Source organism: Heterodontus francisci, chromosome 14, assembly GCF_036365525.1.
Source record: "Heterodontus francisci isolate sHetFra1 chromosome 14, sHetFra1.hap1, whole genome shotgun sequence".
In the NCBI taxonomy this organism is placed as follows: Eukaryota; Metazoa; Chordata; class Chondrichthyes; order Heterodontiformes; family Heterodontidae; genus Heterodontus; species Heterodontus francisci.
The window spans coordinates 110362778-110383030 of record NC_090384.1 but is presented as its reverse complement, the minus strand read 5'-3'; the positions used below and the strand labels follow the sequence as shown (position 1 = coordinate 110383030).

The window sequence follows — 20253 nt, the reverse complement described above, 5'->3', positions numbered from 1 at the left end:
TCCCCAATACCAGGTCCAGAATAGCCCCATCCCTAGTTGGACTATCTACATACTGTTTCAAGAAGCCCTCCTGGATGCTCCTCACAAATTCTGCCCCATCCAAGCCCCGAGCACTAAGTGAGTCCCAGTCAATATAGGGTAAGTTAAAATCACCCACCACTACAACCCTGTTACCTTTACATCTTTCCAAAATCTGTCTACATATCTGCTCCTCTACCTCCCGCTGGCTGTTGGGAGGCCTGTAGTAAACCCCCAACATCGTGACTGCACCCTTCCTATTACTGAGCTCCACCCATATTGCCTCGCTGCACAACCCCTCTGAGGTCTCCTCCCACAGTACAGCTGTGATATTCTCCTTAACCAGTAATGCAACTCCCAGAGGGTCAGTTCTGGGGGAGTGCCGCATTGTCAGAAGGTCAGTACTGAGGGAGTGCTGCACTGTCGGAGGGTCAGTACTGAGGGAGTGCCGCATTGTCAGAAGGTCAGTACTGAGGGAGTGCTGCACTGTCGGAGGGTCAGTACTGAGGGAGTGCTGCACTGTCGGAGGGTCAGTACTGAGGGAGTGCTGCACTGTCAGTAGAACAGTACTGAGGGAGTGCTGCACTGTCAGAGGGTCAGTAATGAGGGAGTGCTGCACTGTCGGAGGGTCAGTTCTGGGGGAGTGCAGCACTGTCAGAGGGTCAGTAATGAGGGAGTGCTGCACTGTCAGAGGGTCAGTTCTGAGGGAGTGCTGCACTGTCAGAGGGTCAGTATTGAGGGAGTGCTGTACTGTCAGAGGGTCAGTACTGAGGGTGTGCTGCACTGTCAGAGGATCAGTACTGAGGGAGTGCTGCACTGTCAGAGGGTTAGTACTGAAGGAGTGCTGCACTGTCAGAGGATCAGTACTGAGGGAGTGCTGCACTATCAGAGGGTCAGTACTGAGGGAGTGCTGCACTGTCTGAGGATCAGTTCTGGGGGAGTGCCGCATTGTCAGAAGGTCAGTACTGAGGGAGTGCTGCACTGTCAGAGGGTCAGTTCTGGGGGAGTGCTGCACTGTCCGAGATCCCGTCTTTTGGATGAAGCTTTGCACCGAGGCCCCATCTGCCCTCTTATGTGGGCATAAAAGATCCCACACCGGGAGAGCAGGAGAATTCTTCCCAGTGTCCTGGGGCCAATATTTATCCCTGAACCAACATCACTAAAACTGATCATCTCGTCATTATCTCATTACTGTCTGTGGAATCTTGTGTACAAATTGGCTGCCACATTTTCTACATTAAGGACACTTTAAAAAGCAGCTCAATGATCTAAATCCCTCGTTACCAGTAGCTGAGTTTATTCCACAGCCTTTATCGCTCACTTCCTGATAATTCCTTTGTTGGGATGGGTGGGGAGAGATCCGGGGCGTGCATCCCTTCCAGCTGTGCTGTGCTTTACTGTGTCTCATTGTCATTACAGGATCAAACCACTATGGCATTGCAGGATTTTATTCCATGCAAGCTCTAAAATGCGGTTTCATTGTAAGTAGAGTAACTTGTACACCACAAAATGATTTGGTAATATCACTTGTTGCACTCGCAGTTTATTACAATCTTTGCATTTACGTTCAACAGGGAATGAGCTGCACCAACACATCTCCACTGGTAGTGCCAACCAGAGCAAAGGAGGTAGAGTATCTGCTAACAGGAGGCGATGGTGACAGAAATCAGTTAATGGGAGACTCCAGTCACTGAGAATAGTTACAGTGGGGATAAAGCAGCCAAAGAGAGAGAGAGAGAGCACTGAGAGAATAGCAGGAAGTCTGAGAGCACAGCAGGGATAAAGCAGTGAGAGAGAGAGAGAGAGAGCACTGAGAGAATAGCAGGAAGTCTGAGAGCACAGCAGGGATGAAGCAGCCATGGAGAGAGAGAGAGAGAGCACTGAGAGAATAGCAGGAAGTCTGAGAGCACAGCAGGGATAAAGCAGCCAGAGGGAGAGACAGAACTGAGAGAATAGCAGGAAGTCCGAGAGCACAGCAGGGATAAAGCAGCCAAAGAGAGAGAGAGAGCACTGAGAGAATAGCAGGAGGTCTGAGAGCACAGCGGGGATAAAGCAGCCAGAGAGAGAGAGAGCACTGAGAGAATAGCAGGGAGTCAGAGCACAGCGGGGATAAAGCAGCCACAGAGAGAGAGAGAGAGAGAGCACTGAGAGAATAGCAGGAAGTCTGAGAGCACAGCAGGGATAAAGCAGCCAGAGAGAGAGAGAGAGAGAGCACTGAGAGAATAGCAGGAAGTCTGAGAGCACAGCAGGGATAAAGCAGCCAGAGAGAGAGAGAGAGAGAGCACTGAGAGAATAGCAGGAAGTCTGAGAGCACAGCAGGGATAAAGCAGCCAGAGAGAGAGAGAGAGCACTGAGAGAATAGCAGGAAGTCTGAGAGCACAGCAGGGATAAAGCAGCCAGAGAGAGAGAGAGAGAGAGCACTGAGAGAATAGCAGGAAGTCTGAGAGCACAGCAGGGATAAAGCAGCCAGAGAGAGAGAGAGAGAGAGCACTGAGAGAATAGCAGGAAGTCTGAGAGCACAGCAGGGATAAAGCAGCCAGAGAGAGAGAGAGAGCACTGAGAGAATAGCAGGAAGTCTGAGAGCACAGCAGGGATAAAGCAGCCAGAGAGAGAGAGAGAGCACTGAGAGAATAGCAGGAAGTCTGAGAGCACAGCAGGGATAAAGCAGCCAGAGAGAGAGAGAGAGAGAGCACTGAGAGAATAGCAGGAGGTCTGAGAGCACAGCAGGGATAAAGCAGCCAGAGAGAGAGAGAGAGAGAGCACTGAGAGAATAGCAGGAAGTCTGAGAGCACAGCAGGGATAAAGCAGCCAGAGAGAGAGAGCACTGAGAGAATAGCAGGAAGTCTGAGAGCACAGCAGGGATGAAGCAGCCATGGAGAGAGAGAGAGAGCACTGAGAGAATAGCAGGAAGTCTGAGAGCACAGCAGGGATGAAGCAGCCAGAGAGAGAGAGAGAGAGAGCACTGAGAGAATAGCAGGAAGTCTGAGAGCACAGCAGGGATGAAGCAGCCAGAGAGAGAGAGAAAGCACTGAGAGAATAGCAGGAAGTCTGAGAACACAGCAGGGATAAAGCAGCCATAGAGAGAGAGAGAGAGAGCACTCAGAGAATAGCAGGAAGTCTGAGAGCACAGCAGGGATAAAGAAGCCAGAGAGAGAGACAGAGAGCACTGAGAGAATAGCAGGAAGTCTGAGAGCACAGCAGGGATGAAGCAGCCATGGAGAGAGAGAGAGAGCACTGAGAGAATAGCAGGAAGTCTGAGAGCACAGCAGGGATAAAGCAGCCAGAGGGAGAGACAGAACTGAGAGAATAGCAGGAAGTCTGAGAGCACAGCAGGGATAAAGCAGCCAAAGAGAGAGAGGGAGAGAGAGAGCACTCAGAATAGCAGGAAGTCTGAGAGCACAGCCGGGATAAAGCAGCCATAGAGAAAGCGGGAGAGAGCGAGAGAGCAGTGAGACAATAGCAGGAAGTCTGAGAGCACAGCAGGGATAAAGCAGCCATAGAGAGAGAGAGAGAGAGAGCACTGAGAGAATTGCAGGAAGTCTGAGAGCACAGCAGGGAAAAACAGCCATAGAGAGAGAGAGAGAGAGAGAGAGCACTGAGAGAATTGCAGGAAGTCTGAGAGCACAGCAGGGATAAAGCAGCCATAGAGAGAGAGAGAGAGAGAGCACTCAGAATAGCAGGAAGTCTGAGAGCACAGCAGGGATAAAACAGCCATAGAGAGAGAGAGAGAGAGAGAGCACTGAGAGAATTGCAGGAAGTCTGAGAGCACAGCAGGGATAAAGCAGCCATAGAGAGAGAGAGAGAGAGAGCACTCAGAATAGCAGGAAGTCTGAGAGCACAGCAGGGATAAAACAGCCATAGAGAGAGAGAGAGAGCACTGAGAGAATAGCAGGAAGTCTAGAGCACAGCAGGGATAAACAGCCATAGAGAGAGAGAGAGAGAGAGAGCACTGAGAGAATTGCAGGAAGTCTGAGAGCACAGCAGGGATGAAGCAGCCATAGAGAGAGAGAGAGAGAGCACTGAGAGAATTGCAGGAAGTCTGAGAGCACAGCAGGGAAAAACAGCCATAGAGAGAGAGAGAGAGAGAGAGCACTGAGAGAATTGCAGGAAGTCTGAGAGCACAGCAGGGATAAAGCAGCCATAGAGAGAGAGAGAGAGAGAGCACTCAGAATAGCAGGAAGTCTGAGAGCACAGCAGGGATAAAACAGCCATAGAGAGAGAGAGAGAGCACTGAGAGAATAGCAGGAAGTCTAGAGCACAGCAGGGATAAACAGCCATAGAGAGAGAGAGAGAGCACTGAGAGAATAGCAGGAAGTCTAGAGCACAGCAGGGATAAACAGCCATAGAGAGAGAGAGAGAGCACTGAGAGAATAGCAGGAAGTCTAGAGCACAGCAGGGATAAACAGCCATAGAGAGAGAGAGAGAGAGAGAGAGAGCACTGAGAGAATTGCAGGAAGTCTGAGAGCACAGCAGGGATGAAGCAGCCATAGAGAGAGAGAGAGAGAGCACTGAGAGAATTGCAGGAAGTCTGAGAGCACAGCAGGGATGAAGCAGCCATAGAGAGAGAGAGAGAGAGCACTGAGAGAATTGCAGGAAGTCTGAGAGCACAGCAGGGAAAAACAGCCATAGAGAGAGAGAGCACAGAGAATAGCAGGAAGTCTGAGAGCACAGCAGGGATAAAGCAGCCATAGAGAGAGAGAGAGAGAGAGAGAGAGCACTCAGAATAGCAGGAAGTCTGAGAGCACAGCAGGGATAAAACAGCCATTTAGAGAGAGCACTGAGAGAATAGCAGGAAGTCTGAGAGCACAGCAGGGATAAACAGCCATAGAGAGAGAGAGAGAGAGCACTGAGAGAATCGCAGGAAGTCTGAGAGCACAGCAGGGATAAACAGCCATAGAGAGAGAGAGAGAGAGCACAGAGAATAGCAGGAAGTCTGAGAGCACAGCAGGGATAAAGCAGCCATAGAGAGAGAGAGAGAGAGAGAGAGAGCACTCAGAATAGCAGGAAGTCTGAGAGCACAGCAGGGATAAAACAGCCATTTAGAGAGAGCACTGAGAGAATAGCAGGAAGTCTGAGAGCACAGCAGGGATAAAGCAGCCATAGAGAGAGAGAGAGAGAGCACTGAGAGAATCGCAGGAAGTCTGAGAGCACAGCAGGGATAAACAGCCATAGAGAGAGAGAGAGAGAGCACAGAGAATAGCAGGAAGTCTGAGAGCACAGCAGGGATAAAGCAGCCATAGAGAGAGAGAGAGAGAGCACTCAGAATAGCAGGAAGTCTGAGAGCACAGCAGGGATAAAACAGCCATTTAGGGAGAGCACTGATAGAATAGCAGGAAGTCTGAGAGCACAGCAGGGATAAACAGCCATCGAGAGAGAGAGAGAGAGCACAGAGAATAGCAGGAATTCTGAGAGCACAGCTGTGATAAAGCAGGCATACTGACGTCACCTGCTCACTGCGCAGACTCAGTTTCTTCCCGGACTCCCAGCTCAAGTAAGTTTTTTTATTTTTAATACTTAGCGGCAGAGCACATGCTGTGTGTGTCCGGCCCGACCCGAGCCTGAAACCAGGACCCAGAAGAGGGGCCCGACCCGACCCCAGCACATGTCATCGGGTTCGGGTAGGGTAGCAGGCCTTTACTGGGGAGGGCCAACTTCAATGGAGTGAGATCAGATCTGGCCCAGGTAAATTGGAAGCATAGACTGGCAGGTAAAACCGTAATGAAACAATGGCTGCCTTTGAACAGGAGATAGGTAGGGTTCAGTCAAGGTACATTCCCACGAAGGGGAAAGGTAAGACAAACATAGCCAGAGATCCCTGGATGATCAAAGAGATAGAGAGTAAGATGAAGCAGAAAAAGGTGCATATGACAAATGTCAGGTTGCTACTACAAGTGAGAACCGACTGAATATAGAAAGTTCAGAGGGGAAATGAAAAAGGAAGTAAGAAAAGCAAAGAGAGATTATGAGAAGAGACTGGCAGCTAACGTAAAAAGGAATCTAAAAGTCTTCTGTAGGCTAAATGGTAAAAAGGTGGTTAAAGCGGAGGTGAGGCCGATTACAGACCAAAATGGGGTTTTGCACATCGAGGCAGAGCACATGGCTGAGGTACTAAATGAGTACTTACCAAGGAAGAAGATGCTACTGAAGTCATAGTGAATGAGGAATTAGTTGAGACACTGGATGGGCTAAAAATTGATAAAGAGGAAGTATTAGAAAGGCTGACTGTACTTAAAGTTGATAAGTCACCAGGGGCAGATGGAATACATCCGTGGATACTGTGGGAAGTAAGGGTGGAAATTGCGGAGGCACGGGCCATGATCTTCCAATCCTCCTTAGATACAGGGGTGGTGCCAGAGAAGAACTGCGAATGTTACACCCTTGTTCAAAAAAGGGTATGAGGACAAGCCCAGCAATTACAGGCCAGTCAGTTTAACCTCGGTGGTGCAAAAGCTTTTAGAGACGATAATTTTGGACAAGATTAATAGTCACTTGGACAAATGTGGATTAATTAAGGAAGTCAGCATGGATTTATTAAGGGCAAATCATGTTTAACTAATTTTTGATGGGATAACGGAGAGGGTTGATGACGGTAATGTGGTTGATGTTGTGTATATGGATTCCAAAAAGCATTTGATAAAGTGCCACATAACAGGCTTGTCAGAATAGTTAAAGGCTATGGAATAAAAGGGACAGTGGCAGCATGGATACAAAGTTGGCTGAGTGTCAGAAAACAGAGTAGTGGTGAATGGTTATTTTTCAGACTGGAGGAATGTAAATAGTGGGGTTCCCGAGGGGTCGGTGTTGGGACCCCTGCTTTTCTTGATCTATATTAATGACCTAGACTTGGGTGACACAAAACTTGGAAGTATTGTGAACTGTGAGGAGGATAGTGATAGACTTCAAGAGGACACAGACAAGCTGGTCGACTCATCTAATTTAATGCAGAGGAGTGTGAAGTGATACATTTTGGTAGGAAGAACGAAGAGAGGGCAATATAAAATAGAGAGTACAATTCTAAAGGGGGTGCAGGAGCAGAGGGACCTGGGGGTATATGTTCACAAATCATTCATAGTAGCAGGATAGGTTAAGAACGTGTTAATAAAGCATATGGAATCCTGGGCATAGATTACAAAAGCTGGGAAGTTATGGGGTGAAACTTTATAAAACAATAGTTCATCCTCAACTGGAGTATTGTGTCCAATTCTGGGCACTACATTTTAGAAAGGATGTGGAGGTATTGGAGAGGGTGCAGAAAAGATTTACAGGAATAGTTCTAGGGCTGAGGAACTTCAGTTATATGGACATATTGGGGAAGTTGGGACTGTTCTCCTTGAAGAGAACATTTGATCGAGGTGTTCAAAATCATGAGGGGTCTGGACAGAGCAGATAGAGAGAAACTGTTCCCATTGGTGGAAAGGTCGAGAGCCAGAGGTCACTGATTTAAAGTGATTGGCAAAAGAAGCAAAGGCAACATGAGGAAAACCTTTTCTACACAGTGAGTGTTTAGGATCTGGAATGCACTGTCTGAGAGTGCGGTGGAGGCAGGTTCAGTGAGTGTTTAGGATCTGGAATGCTCTGTCGGAGAGTGTGGTGGAGGCAGGTTCAGTGAGTGTTTAGGATCTGGAATGCACTGTCTGAGAGTGCGGTGGAGGCAGGTTCAGTGAGTGTTTAGGATCTGGAATGCTCTGTCGGAGAGTGTGGTGGAAGCAGGTTCAGTGAGTGTTTAGGATCTGGAATGCACTGTCGGAGAGTGTGGTGGAGGCAGGTTCAGTGAGTGTTTAGGATCTGGAATGCTCTGTCGGAGAGTGTGGTGGAGGCAGGTTCAGTGAGTGTTTAGGATCTGGAATGCTCTGTCGGAGAGTGTGGTGGAGGCAGGTTCAGTGAGTGTTTAGGATCTGGAATGCACTGTCTGAGAGTGCGGTGGAGGCATGTTCAGTGAGTGTTTAGGATCTGGAATACACTGCCTGAGAGTGCGGTGGAGGCAGGTTCAGTGAGTGTTTAGGATCTGGAATGCTCTGTCTGAGAGTGTGGTGGAGGCAGGTTCAGTGAGTGTTTAGGATCTGGAATGCTCTGTCGGAGAGTGCGGTGGAGGCAGGTTCAATCGTGGCTTTCAAAAGGGAATGGGATAATTATCTGAAGAGAAAAGATTTACAGGGCTGCGGGGAAAAGGCGGAGAAGTGGAACTAGGTAGTTGCTCTTGCAGACAGCCAGCACGGACACAACAGGCCGAATGGCCTCTTTCTATGCTGTAACCATTCTATCAGTCTATGAGAATTGGTTACTGGAGGCTTTAGTTACACAACCAGCCCGGCTGCCCCTGTGTGTGAAAGTGCCAGCCAGTCTCTTTGTTGTCTGGGTGTTGGGGAGGGGTGGGGGTGGGGGTTGGCGGGGAGGGGGCTGGGGTTGGCGGGGAGGGGGGGGGCGGTGGGGAGGGCACAGTGGTCACCATCTAGGCAGCTTTTATTGGCCATGAGAGGCTGGTTTGGGCACTTCAGCGGGCATTGAGGGTCAATCACGTAGCATGGGCTGGAGTCACATGGCAGTCTGGGTAGGATTGGCAGGTTCCCTCCCTGAAAGACATCAGTAAAGCAGTTGAGGTTTTATAATCTGCTTCTTCCATGGTTATTATATCTGCTGCAGTCCATGAATCACCAGATTTAGCAAATTGAATTTCACAATGAGCTGTGGTAGTTTGTAATTCACGAGTTCTGGGCAGCTGGTCCCATCCCGCAAACACTCAGATACATGAGCACTGATTAACCGAAACCAGGAATGTCCCAGGTTTGAATCTCGCTCGTGTTGATTTGGTCGGTCTCAATTGTAGTAACTAGAATTAGTTACCCCTGGGGAAGTGAACCCATAAACCAGGAAAGGTTCCACTGCCAAGGAATATCCAGTGATCCCAGCAGCAGAAGCTCCTTGAGTGCAGATTATAGGATGACTGCAGGCCGGCACTCACTCACCTTAATGGCCCTAGGGTAGGGGTTGGAGGGTAACTAGTCCCAAGAGGCTACACCCAGTATGGAGGGGTCAGTAATTGGAGGAGAGAACGACACACGACCCTATACACCTGGAGCTTTTGCTGGTGTTGTGTGTTTACCTACAGCCTGGTCGCTTCACTGCTGGTCATGTCATAGAATTTCATTTCATAAAATAGTTCTGAAGGTGGTCATTCGGCCCATCAAGCCTGGGCCAGCTCATTTCCAACTTTTCCCACTCCCAGCTCTTCCCCCAAAGCCCTGCATATTTTCCCTTTCAGGTATTTATCCAATTGCCTTTTGAAAGTTACTCTTGAATCTGCTTCCACCGCCCTTTCAGGCAGCGCGTTCCAGATCACAACAACTCACTGTGCAAAAACAAATTCTCATCTCCCCCTCTGGTTCTTTTGCCAATTACTTTAAATTTGTGTCCTCTGGTTACTGACCCTCCGGCCACTGGAAACAGATTCTCCTTATTTACTCGATCAAAACCCTTTATAATTGTGAACACCTGCATTAAATCTCCTCTTAACCTTCTCTGCTCTAAGGAGAACAATCCCAGCTTCTCCAGTCTCTCCACATTAACTGAAGTCCCTCATCCCTGGGACCATTCCAGTAAATCTCCTCTCCATGGCCTTGACATCCTTCCTCAAGTGCAGTGCCCACAATTAGACACAATACTCCAGCTGGGGCCTCACCAGTGATTTCTAAAAGTTCCCCATAACTTCCTTGCTTTTGTAATCTATGCCTTTATTTATAAAGCCAAGAATCCCCTTCACGTTTTTTAGAAACAGTCTTTTCTACATGTCCTGCCATTTTCTAAGATTTGTGTACATACACCCCCAGGTCTCTCTGTTCCTGCACTCCCTTTCAAATTGTACCATTTACCTGATGTTTACTGGTCATTTACCTGTTCTTTACCTGTTTTCCAGTGCACTCTGGGGACCAATCCTATCAGTGTTGCTGCTCCAGCCCTGGATGGAGATAGCTTTGTGCTGGATATGGCCACATCAGCGGTGGCGTTAGGAAAGGTACGGCAGAGTTTCATTGTTTACATTCAGGTGATTTAGATTAAACTACACATTTAGGTTCATCTGCTGCTGAAGCCCTCATCCACTCATTTGTTACTTCCAGACTTGACAATGCTCTCCTGGCTGGTCTTTCATCCCCCACTGTCTATAAACACCAACTCATCCCAAACTCTGCTGCTTGTATTCTAACTCACACTGAGATCCATTCATACCCGTTTGCTTCTGTCTTCACTATCGAGGATACAAAAAACATTCCTGTAATAGCTGTAAATCAGGAGGTGGAAGGAAGAGAGGAACTTGGTGAAATTACAATCACCAGGGAAGCGGTACTGAGCAAACTGATGGAGCTGCGGGCTGACAATTCCCCGGGTCCTGATGGGCTTCATCCTCGGGTCTTCAAAGAGGTGGCTGATGAGGTAGTAGATGCATTGGTGTTAATTTTTCAAAATTCGCTAGATTCTGGAAAGGTTCCATCAGACTGGAAAATAGCAAATATAACCCCTCTATTCAAGAAGGGGGCAAGCAGAAAATAGGTAACTATAGGCCAGTTAGCTTGACATCTATTGTGGGGAAGGTGTTAGAATCGATCACTAAGGAGGTTATAGCTGGGCACTTAGAAAAACTCAAGGTAATCAGGAATAGTCTGCATGGCTTTGTGAAAGGGAGATCGTGTTTAACCAATTTATTGGAGTTCTTTGAAGGAGTAACATGTGCCGTGGATAAAGGGGAGCCCGTTGACGTACTGTACTTGGATTTCCAGAAGGCATTTGACAAGTGGCCCTGACGGAACCCAAACTGAGCGTCACTGAGCAGGTTATTGCTAAGCAAGTGCCGCTTGATGGCACTGTCGACGACACCTTCTATCACTTTACTGATGATTGAGAGTAGACAGATGGGGCGGTAATTGGCCAGGTTGGACTTGTCCTGCTTTTTGTCCTGCTTTTGTGACATACGTGGCTAATTTTCCACATTGCCAAGTAGATGCCAGTGTTGTAGCTGTACTGGAACAGCTTGGCTAAGGGCGCGGCAAGTTCTGGAGCACAGGTCTTCAGTACTATTGCCGGAATATTGTCAGGGCCCATAGCCTTTGCAGTATCCAGTGCCTTCAGTCGTTTCTTGATATCACGCAGAGTGAATCGAATTGGCTGAAGTCTGGCATCTATGATGCTGGGGACTTCAGGAGGAGGCCGAGATGGATCATCAACTCGACACTTCTGGCTGAAGATTGTTGCAAATGCTTCAACCTTATCTTTCGCACTGATGTGCTGGGCTCCCCCATCATTGAGGATGGGGATATTTGTGGAGCCACCTCCTCCAGTTAGTTGTTTAATTGTCCACCACCATTCACGGCTGAATGTGGCAGGACTGCAGAGCTTAGATTTGATCTGATCTGATAATGTGAGAAAATGTGAAGTTGTTCACTTTGGCAGGAAGAATAAAAAAGCAGAGTATTACTCTGAGTATTAAACAGAGAACGACTGCAGAATTCCGAGGTGCAGAGGGATCTAGGGATTCTAGTGCATGAGTCACACAAAGTTAGTATGCAGGTACTGCAAGTCATAAAGAAGGCCAATGGAATGCGATCCTTTATTACAAGAGGAATTGAAAATAAAAGTAAGGATGTTATGCTTCAGTTATACAGGGCACTGGTGAGACCACAACTCGAATACTTGTGCAGTTTTGGTCTCCTTATTTAAGGAAGGATGTAAATGCATTGGAAGCAGTTCAGAGGAGATTTACTGGACTAATACCTGGAATGGGTGGGTTGTCTTACGAGGAAAGGTTGGACAAACTGGGCTTGTTTTCACTGGAGTTTAGAAGCCTCTCTCTCCTCCTTTAATATGTTCCTTAAATCCTTCCTTTTTAACTCAGCTTTTTTTATCTGCCCTAATATCCGCTAATGTGGCTCGATGTCAAATGTTGTTTGATTACATTACTCTGAAGTGCCTTGCACTATATATAAAAACAAGTCATTGATGTTGTATGTCTTCGATGTGCAGGAGCCTACTTGTTGAGCTGTGCCATCTCTGTCTCTTTAGATAGAAGTACACCAAAGACGTGGAGAGAAGGTTCCAGTAGGATGGGGGTGTGATTCCAGTGGCAAAGAGACTACGGATCCAGCACAGATCCAGCAGGGTGGGGGGCTAGTGCCCCTGGGAGGAAGTGAGGCTACAAGTAAGTGTTAACTGTATCAATATGTCCTCGCCACAAGATCATTAATGATGAGGGAAGCAGTGCAACCCCCCTGAATCCATATACCTGGAGTGATCCTAACCCCCTTCCCCCACCATTGCAGCATCCAATGGTCTCTTCAGCAGCTCAGGATTTGCTCCTCACTGCTTTATCCTGGATCTATTCCACGTTTCGGTCACTCTCTGTCTGAAGAAGGACTTCCTGTTATCAGTTCTGAATTGCTTTATTTCCCCTTGTCTTATTATATAGGAACATATGAGATTAACCGATAGGAAAAAACCAGCTGATTCGTCACGCCAGCCGCAATTCCTACTCCGAACATTTCATTTAATATAATAGTTCTGAATTTACATATTCCATTCCCTTAACAATCACACAGCCCGCTACACCCCGTCACTGGGGTATTCTCCTGTAGCCGCTACACCCCGTCACTGGGGTATTCTCCTGTACCCGCTACACCCCGTCACTGGGGTATTCTCCTGTACCCGCTACACCCCGTCACTGGGGTATTCTCCTGTACCCGCTACACCCCGTCACTGGGGTATTCTCCTGTACCCGCTACACCCCGTCACTGGGGTATTCTCCTGTACCCGCTACACCCCGTCACTGGGGTATTCTCCTCTACCCGCTACACCCCGTCACTGGGGTATTCTCCTGTACCCGCTACACCCCGTCACTGGGGTATTCTCCTCTACCCGCTACACCCCGTCACTGGGGTTTTCTCCTCTACCCGCTACACCCCGTCACTGGGGTATTCTCCTGTAGCCGCTACACCCCGTCACTGGGGTTTTCTCCTCTACCCGCTACACCCCGTCACTGGGGTATTCTCCTGTAGCCGCTACACCCCGTCACTGGGGTATTCTCCTGTAGCCGCTACACCCCGTCACTGGGGTATTCTCCTGTACCCGCTACACCCCGTCACTGGGGTATTCTCCTGTACCCGCTACACCCCGTCACTGGGGTATTCTCCTCTACCCGCTACACCCCGTCACTGGGGTATTCTCCTGTACCCGCTACACCCCGTCACTGGGGTATTCTCCTGTACCCGCTACACCCCGTCACTGGGGTATTCTCCTGTAGCCGCTACACCCCGTCACTGGGGTATTCTCCTCTACCCGCTACACCCCGTCACTGGGGTATTCTCCTGTACCCGCTACACCCCGTCACTGGGGTATTCTCCTCTACCCGCTACACCCCGTCACTGGGGTATTCTCCTCTACCCGCTACACCCCGTCACTGGGGTATTCTCCTGTAGCCGCTACACCCCGTCACTGGGGTATTCTCCTGTACCCGCTACACCCCGTCACTGGGGTATTCTCCTGTAGCCGCTACACCCCGTCACTGGGTTATTCTCCTGTAGCCGCTACACCCCGTCACTGGGGTATTCTCCTGTACCCGCTACACCCCGTCACTGGGGTATTCTCCTGTACCCGCTACACCCCGTCACTGGGGTATTCTCCTGTAGCCGCTACACCCCGTCACTGGGGTATTCTCCTGTACCCGCTACACCCCGTCACTGGGGTATTCTCCTGTACCCGCTACACCCCGTCACTGGGGTATTCTCCTGTAGCCGCTACACCCCGTCACTGGGGTATTCTCCTGTACCCGCTACACCCCGTCACTGGGGTATTCTCCTGTACCCGCTACACCCCGTCACTGGGGTATTCTCCTGTAGCCGCTACACCCCGTCACTGGGGTATTCTCCTGTACCCGCTACACCCCGTCACTGGGGTATTCTCCTCTACCCGCTACACCCCGTCACTGGGGTATTCTCCTCTACCCGCTACACCCCGTCACTGGGGTATTCTCCTGTAGCCGCTACACCCCGTCACTGGGGTATTCTCCTGTACCCGCTACACCCCGTCACTGGGGTATTCTCCTGTAGCCGCTACACCCCGTCACTGGGGTATTCTCCTGTACCCGCTACACCCCGTCACTGGGGTATTCTCCTCTACCCGCTACACCCCGTCACTGGGGTATTCTCCTGTACCCGCTACACCCCGTCACTGGGGTATTCTCCTGTACCCGCTACACCCCGTCACTGGGGTATTCTCCTGTACCCGCTACACCCCGTCACTGGGGTATTCTCCTGTAGCCGCTACACCCCGTCACTGGGGTATTCTCCTGTACCCGCTACACCCCGTCACTGGGGTATTCTCCTCTACCCGCTACACCCCGTCACTGGGGTATTCTCCTGTACCCGCTACACCCCGTCACTGGGGTATTCTCCTGTACCCGCTACACCCCGTCACTGGGGTATTCTCCTGTACCCGCTACACCCCGTCACTGGGGTATTCTCCTGTACCCGCTACACCCCGTCACTGGGGTATTCTCCTGTACCCTCTCTACCCCGTCACTGGGGTATTTTCCTGTGCCCTCCCTACCCCGTCACTGGGGTATTCTCCTGTACCCTCTCTACGTCGTCACTGGGGTATTCTCCTGTGCCCTCTCTACCCCGTCACTGGGGTATTTTCCTGTGCCCTCCCTACCCCGTCACTGGGGTATTCTCCTGAACCCTCTCTACCCCATCACTATAGAATCTCCTCTCAGGCACTTCCTTCCCTGGCTGAAAATGCCAAAGGTCGACATTAGTCTTGGCGGGGATTGAGGGGTGAGGGGTTTGACTCAAAATATTAAAGCCGCTGGAAAAGTGATATGGGCAAGAATAAAACATTTTGCCGATTTGCCGTCATGTGCTTTGCAGCAGGTTAGGCATCGACATGCTACAGAACAGACGTGACAAAAGTATTGGCTCAGCACGGACATGGGGCATTTAATCTGCATAGAAAGTATTTATCGCCAATCTAATGTCATCATAATACAGTCCAATTTATAACACATTTCTCCTTATTAAAAAAAATAACTCAGCATACAAATATTGATGGAGAGCAGCACAACTGTATTAGCTAGCTATCAAAATAGTATGCAATGCCAATGCGAATTACTTTTGTTGACTTGTCACGGGGTGGTAGATGGACCTTATCAATGATTTTTGTGGATTCTCACTGTGTCAGGAGTGCAAATTCATCCAATAAACCAGGAAACACACAGAGAGGATTGTTATTGTGGTTACTGAGGTGGGGCAGCACAGTGGTGCAGTTGTTAGCACCGCAGCCTCACAGCTCCAGTGACCCAGGTTCAATTCTGGGTACTGCCTGTGCAGAGTTTGCAAGTTCTCCCTGTGACCGCATGGGTTTCCTCCGGGTGCTCCGGTTTCCTCCCACAGCCAAAGACTTGCAGGTTGATAGGTAAATTGGCCATTATAAATTGCCCCTAGTGTAGGTAGGTGGTGTGGGGATGTGGTAGGAATATGGGGTTAATGTAGGCTTAGTATAAATGGGTGGTTGTTGGTCAGCACAGACTCGGTGGGCCGAAGGACCTGTTTCAGTGCTGTATCTCTAAATAAAATAAAAATAAATAATCATTAATAGGAAGACGGACCATTTCTCAAACTGCTGTTGTCACAAGAGCAGCTGAAAAAAATTGGAACCAGATGGAAAACCATGAACTTGTCCAAGGTTTGGAGGAGCTGACTCTGTTGTCACCACCTGACAGCAGTGAATCTGATGGCTGCAATCTTTTAAAAGTCAACGGCTTGGAAAAAAGCAGCCAATGGGAAATTTCTCATTCCTGAATTTACCAGTCACGGACCCCAAATTTTTACCATGGACGCTGGTGTCCGTTTACGGACACATTGCTGACCCCTGCTTTGCACTACTCCCAAAACCAATTCCGCCCCCAGTCATTCCCCACAGCTGAAACCCTGACCCCAGCAGCAAGACCTGTGGGTCCTCTCTGCTCCACCTCCATTGTTTGAATGTGTCCTCTATATCCCAATGACCAGAACTGGACACAGTGCTCAAGGTGCAGTCTGACCAGAACTGGACACAGTGCTCAAGGTGCCGTCTGACCAGAACTGGACACAGTGCTCAAGGTGCCGTCTGACCAGAACTGGACACAGTGCTCAAGGTGCCGTCTGACCAGAACTGGACACAGTGCTCAAGGTGCCGTCTGACCAGAACTGGACACAGTGCTCAAGGTGCAGTCTGACCAGAACTGGACACAGTGCTCAAGGTGCAGTCTGACCAGAACTGGACACAGTGCTCAAGGTGCAGTCTGACCAGAACTGGACACAGTTCTCAAGGTGCAGTCTGACCAGAACTGGACACAGTGCTCAAGGTGCAGTCTGACCAGAACTGGACACAGTGCTCAAGGTGCAGTCTGACCAGAACTGGACACAGTGCTCAAGGTGCAGTCTGACCAGAACTGGACACAGTGCTCAAGGTGCAGTCTGACCAGAACTGGACACAGTGCTCAAGGTGCAGTCTGACCAGAACTGGACACAGTTCTCAAGGTGCAGTCTGACCAGAACTGGACACAGTGCTCAAGGTGCAGTCTGACTAGAACTGGACACAGTGCTCAAGGTGCAGTCTGACTAGAACTGGACACAGTGCTCAAGGTGCAGTCTGACTAGAACTGGACACAGTGCTCAAGGTGCAGTCTGACCAGAACTGGACACAGTGCTCAAGGTGCAGTCTGACCAGAACTGGACACAGTGCTCAAGGTGCAGTCTGACCAGAACTGGACACAGTGCTCAAGGTGCAGTCTGACCAGAACTGGACACAGTGCTCAAGGTGCAGTCTGACTAGAACTGGACACAGTGCTCAAGGTGCAGTCTGACCAGAACTGGACACAGTGCTCAAGGTGCAGTCTGACCAGAACTGGACACAGTGCTCAAGGTGCAGTCTGACCAGAACTGGACACAGTGCTCAAGGTGCAGTCTGACTAGAACTGGACACAGTGCTCAAGGTGCAGTCTGACCAGAACTGGACACAGTGCTCAAGGTGCAGTCTGACCAGAACTGGACACAGTTCTCAAGGTGCAGTCTGACTAGAACTGGACACAGTGCTCAAGGTGCAGTCTGACCAGAACTGGACACAGTTCTCAAGGTGCAGTCTGACCAGAACTGGACACAGTGCTCAAGGTGCAGTCTGACCAGAACTGGACACAGTGCTCAAGGTGCAGTCTGACCAGAACTGGACACAGTGCTCAAGGTGCAGTCTGACCAGAACTGGACACAGTGCTCAAGGTGCAGTCTGACCAGAACTGGACACAGTGCTCAAGGTGCAGTCTGACCAGAACTGGACACAGTTCTCAAGGTGCAGTCTGACCAGAACTGGACACAGTGCTCAAGGTGCAGTCTGACTAGAACTGGACACAGTGCTCAAGGTGCAGTCTGACTAGAACTGGACACAGTGCTCAAGGTGCAGTCTGACTAGAACTGGACACAGTGCTCAAGGTGCAGTCTGACCAGAACTGGACACAGTGCTCAAGGTGCAGTCTGACCAGAACTGGACACAGTGCTCAAGGTGCAGTCTGACCAGAACTGGACACAGTGCTCAAGGTGCAGTCTGACCAGAACTGGACACAGTGCTCAAGGTGCAGTCTGACTAGAACTGGACACAGTGCTCAAGGTGCAGTCTGACCAGAACTGGACACAGTGCTCAAGGTGCAGTCTGACCAGAACTGGACACAGTGCTCAAGGTGCAGTCTGACCAGAACTGGACACAGTGCTCAAGGTGCAGTCTGACCAGAACTGGACACAGTGCTCAAGGTGCAGTCTGACCAGAACTGGACACAGTGCTCAAGGTGCAGTCTGACTAGAACTGGACACAGTGCTCAAGGTGCAGTCTGACTAGAACTGGACACAGTGCTCAAGGTGCAGTCTGACTAGAACTGGACACAGTGCTCAAGGTGCAGTCTGACTAGAACTGGACACAGTGCTCAAGGTGCAGTCTGACGAGAACTGGACACAGTGCTCAAGGTGCAGTCTGACTAGAACTGGACACAGTGCTCAAGGTGCAGTCTGACTAGAACTGGACACAGTGCTCAAGGTGCAGTCTGACCAGAACGGGACACAGTGCTCAAGGTGCAGTCTGACTAGAACTGGACACAGTGCTCAAGGTGCAGTCTGACTAGAACTGGACACAGTGCTCAAGGTGCAGTCTGACTAGAACTGGACACAGTGCTCAAGGTGCAGTCTGACCAGAACTGGACACAGTGCTCAAGGTGCAGTCTGACCAGAACTGGACACAGTGCTCAAGCAGAACATTCTGAGGTCAGGGAGAGTGAACAGCCAAAGGTCATGGTCCATATTGTATCAACAACATATTTAGATAGAGGGAGAGATCCTGCAGGCAGAGTTTAGGGAGCTAGGAAAGAAACTAGCAAGCAGGACCTCAGAGATAGTAATCTCTGGATTACCTCCAGTACCACGCACATATAGGTACAGAAATATGAGGATAGTGCAGCTAAATGTGTGGCTGAAGAGATGGTGAAGAATGGAGGGCTTTAGATTCCTGGGGCATTTGGACCAGTTTTGGGGGAAGGTGGAACGTGTACAAGCCGGGCGGGTTGCACCTCTACAGGGCCAGGAGTAATACCTTGGTAGGAAGGTTTGCTTGTGCTGTTGGGGAGGGTTTAAACTAGTTTGGCAGGGGGATTGAAACCGGAGAGTAGATTCAGAGGGAGAGAAGCATCGCTGGGAATGGAATGCAGAAAATTAGTAAGCAAGTATGGAACGTCAGGAAACAAAAGAAGAAAATAGACAACAAAGGAGTTGTTCAGTGATTAGTGGCATATACTTCAATGTAAGGAGTCTAGTGAAGGCAGATGAGCTGAGAGCACAGATTGACACGTGGGAATATAATATTATAGCTATTACTGAGACATGGCTGAAAGAAGGGCAGCTCAACATTCCTGGTTATAAGGTTTTCAGACAGGATAGAGAGAATGGGGATTAAAAAGGGTGGTAGGAGTGTCACAATATAGTTAAAGAAACAATTGTAGCTGTGAGGAGGGATGATATGCTCAAAGGATCATCAAATGCATTGAACTGAAGAACAAAAATGGAACAATCACAATACTGGGAGTGTACTATAAACCCCCAAACAGAGGGAGAGGGAAGAGCAAATATGTAGGCAAGTTGCTGAGAAGTGTAGAAATAAAAGGTCACTAATAGTGGGAGATTTTAAGTACCCTAATGTTAATGGAATAAAATCAGTGTAAGAGGTACAGAGGGAGGAGAATTCTAAAAATGTATTCGGGAGAACCTTTTTTCGCCAGTATGTAGCAAGCCCAACAAGAGAAGGGTTCTGATGAAGGGTCACTGACCTGAAACGTTAACTCTGCTTCTCTCTCCACAGATGCTGCCAGACCTGCTGAGTATTTCCAGCACTTTCTGTTTTTATGTCAGATTTCCAACATCTGCAGTATTTTGCTTTTATATTATATAAGAGAACAAACAAAGAACAGTACAGCACAGGAACAGGCCATTCGGCCCTCCAAGCCTGCGCCGATCCTGATGCCTGCCTAAACTAAAGCCTTCTGCACTTCCGGGGACCGTATCCCTCTATTCCCATCATATTCATGTATTTGTCAAGACGCCTCTTAAATGTCGCTATCGTACCTGCTTCCACCACCTCCCCCGGCAGCAAGTTCCAGGCACTCACCACCCTCTGTGTAAAGAACTTGCCTCGCACATCCCCTCTAAACTTTGCCCCTCGCACCTTAAACCTATGTCCCCTAGTAACTGACTCTTCCAGAAGGGGAAGTTCGAAACTTAGTTTTAGGAAATGAATCTGGGCAGGTGTTGAGGGCATCAGTGGGAGAGCATTTTACTGGTAGTGATCATAATTCAGTTAGATTTAGAGTCGTTATGGAAAGTGATAAACACAGACCAAGAGTAAAGGTTTTGAATCGGGAAAAGGCCAATTTTACTAAGCTGAGATGTGAGTTAGCAAAACTGGACTGGGAATAGCAACTTCCAGGTAAATCAGTGGGAGGCATTCAAGGAGGAGATAGAGAGGGTTCAGAAACAATATGTTCCCACAAAGAAAAAGAGTGGGGCTCACAAATCTGGATGTCCAAGTATACAGAATAGGATAAAGAAAACCTTGTCGGCTGCCAAGAGCTCAATACTGCAGGAAGCCTAGAGGAGTATAGAAAGAGCGGGGGTAAAATTAAAAAGAAAT

The 20253-nt window shown here is 49.2% G+C and overlaps 1 protein-coding gene across 1 annotated transcript in view; it reads left to right on the top strand.

Annotated features, from left to right (window-relative positions):
* Nucleotides 1-20253, top strand: part of LOC137377363 (uncharacterized oxidoreductase YjmC-like) — an 89213-nt gene that overhangs the window by 38720 nt on the left and 30240 nt on the right. The window contains 4 exon segments of the mRNA XM_068046963.1: nucleotides 1438-1499; nucleotides 1593-1646; nucleotides 9929-10027; nucleotides 12067-12202. Of these exon segments, the coding sequence (XP_067903064.1) occupies nucleotides 1438-1499; nucleotides 1593-1646; nucleotides 9929-10027; nucleotides 12067-12202 (351 nt within the window).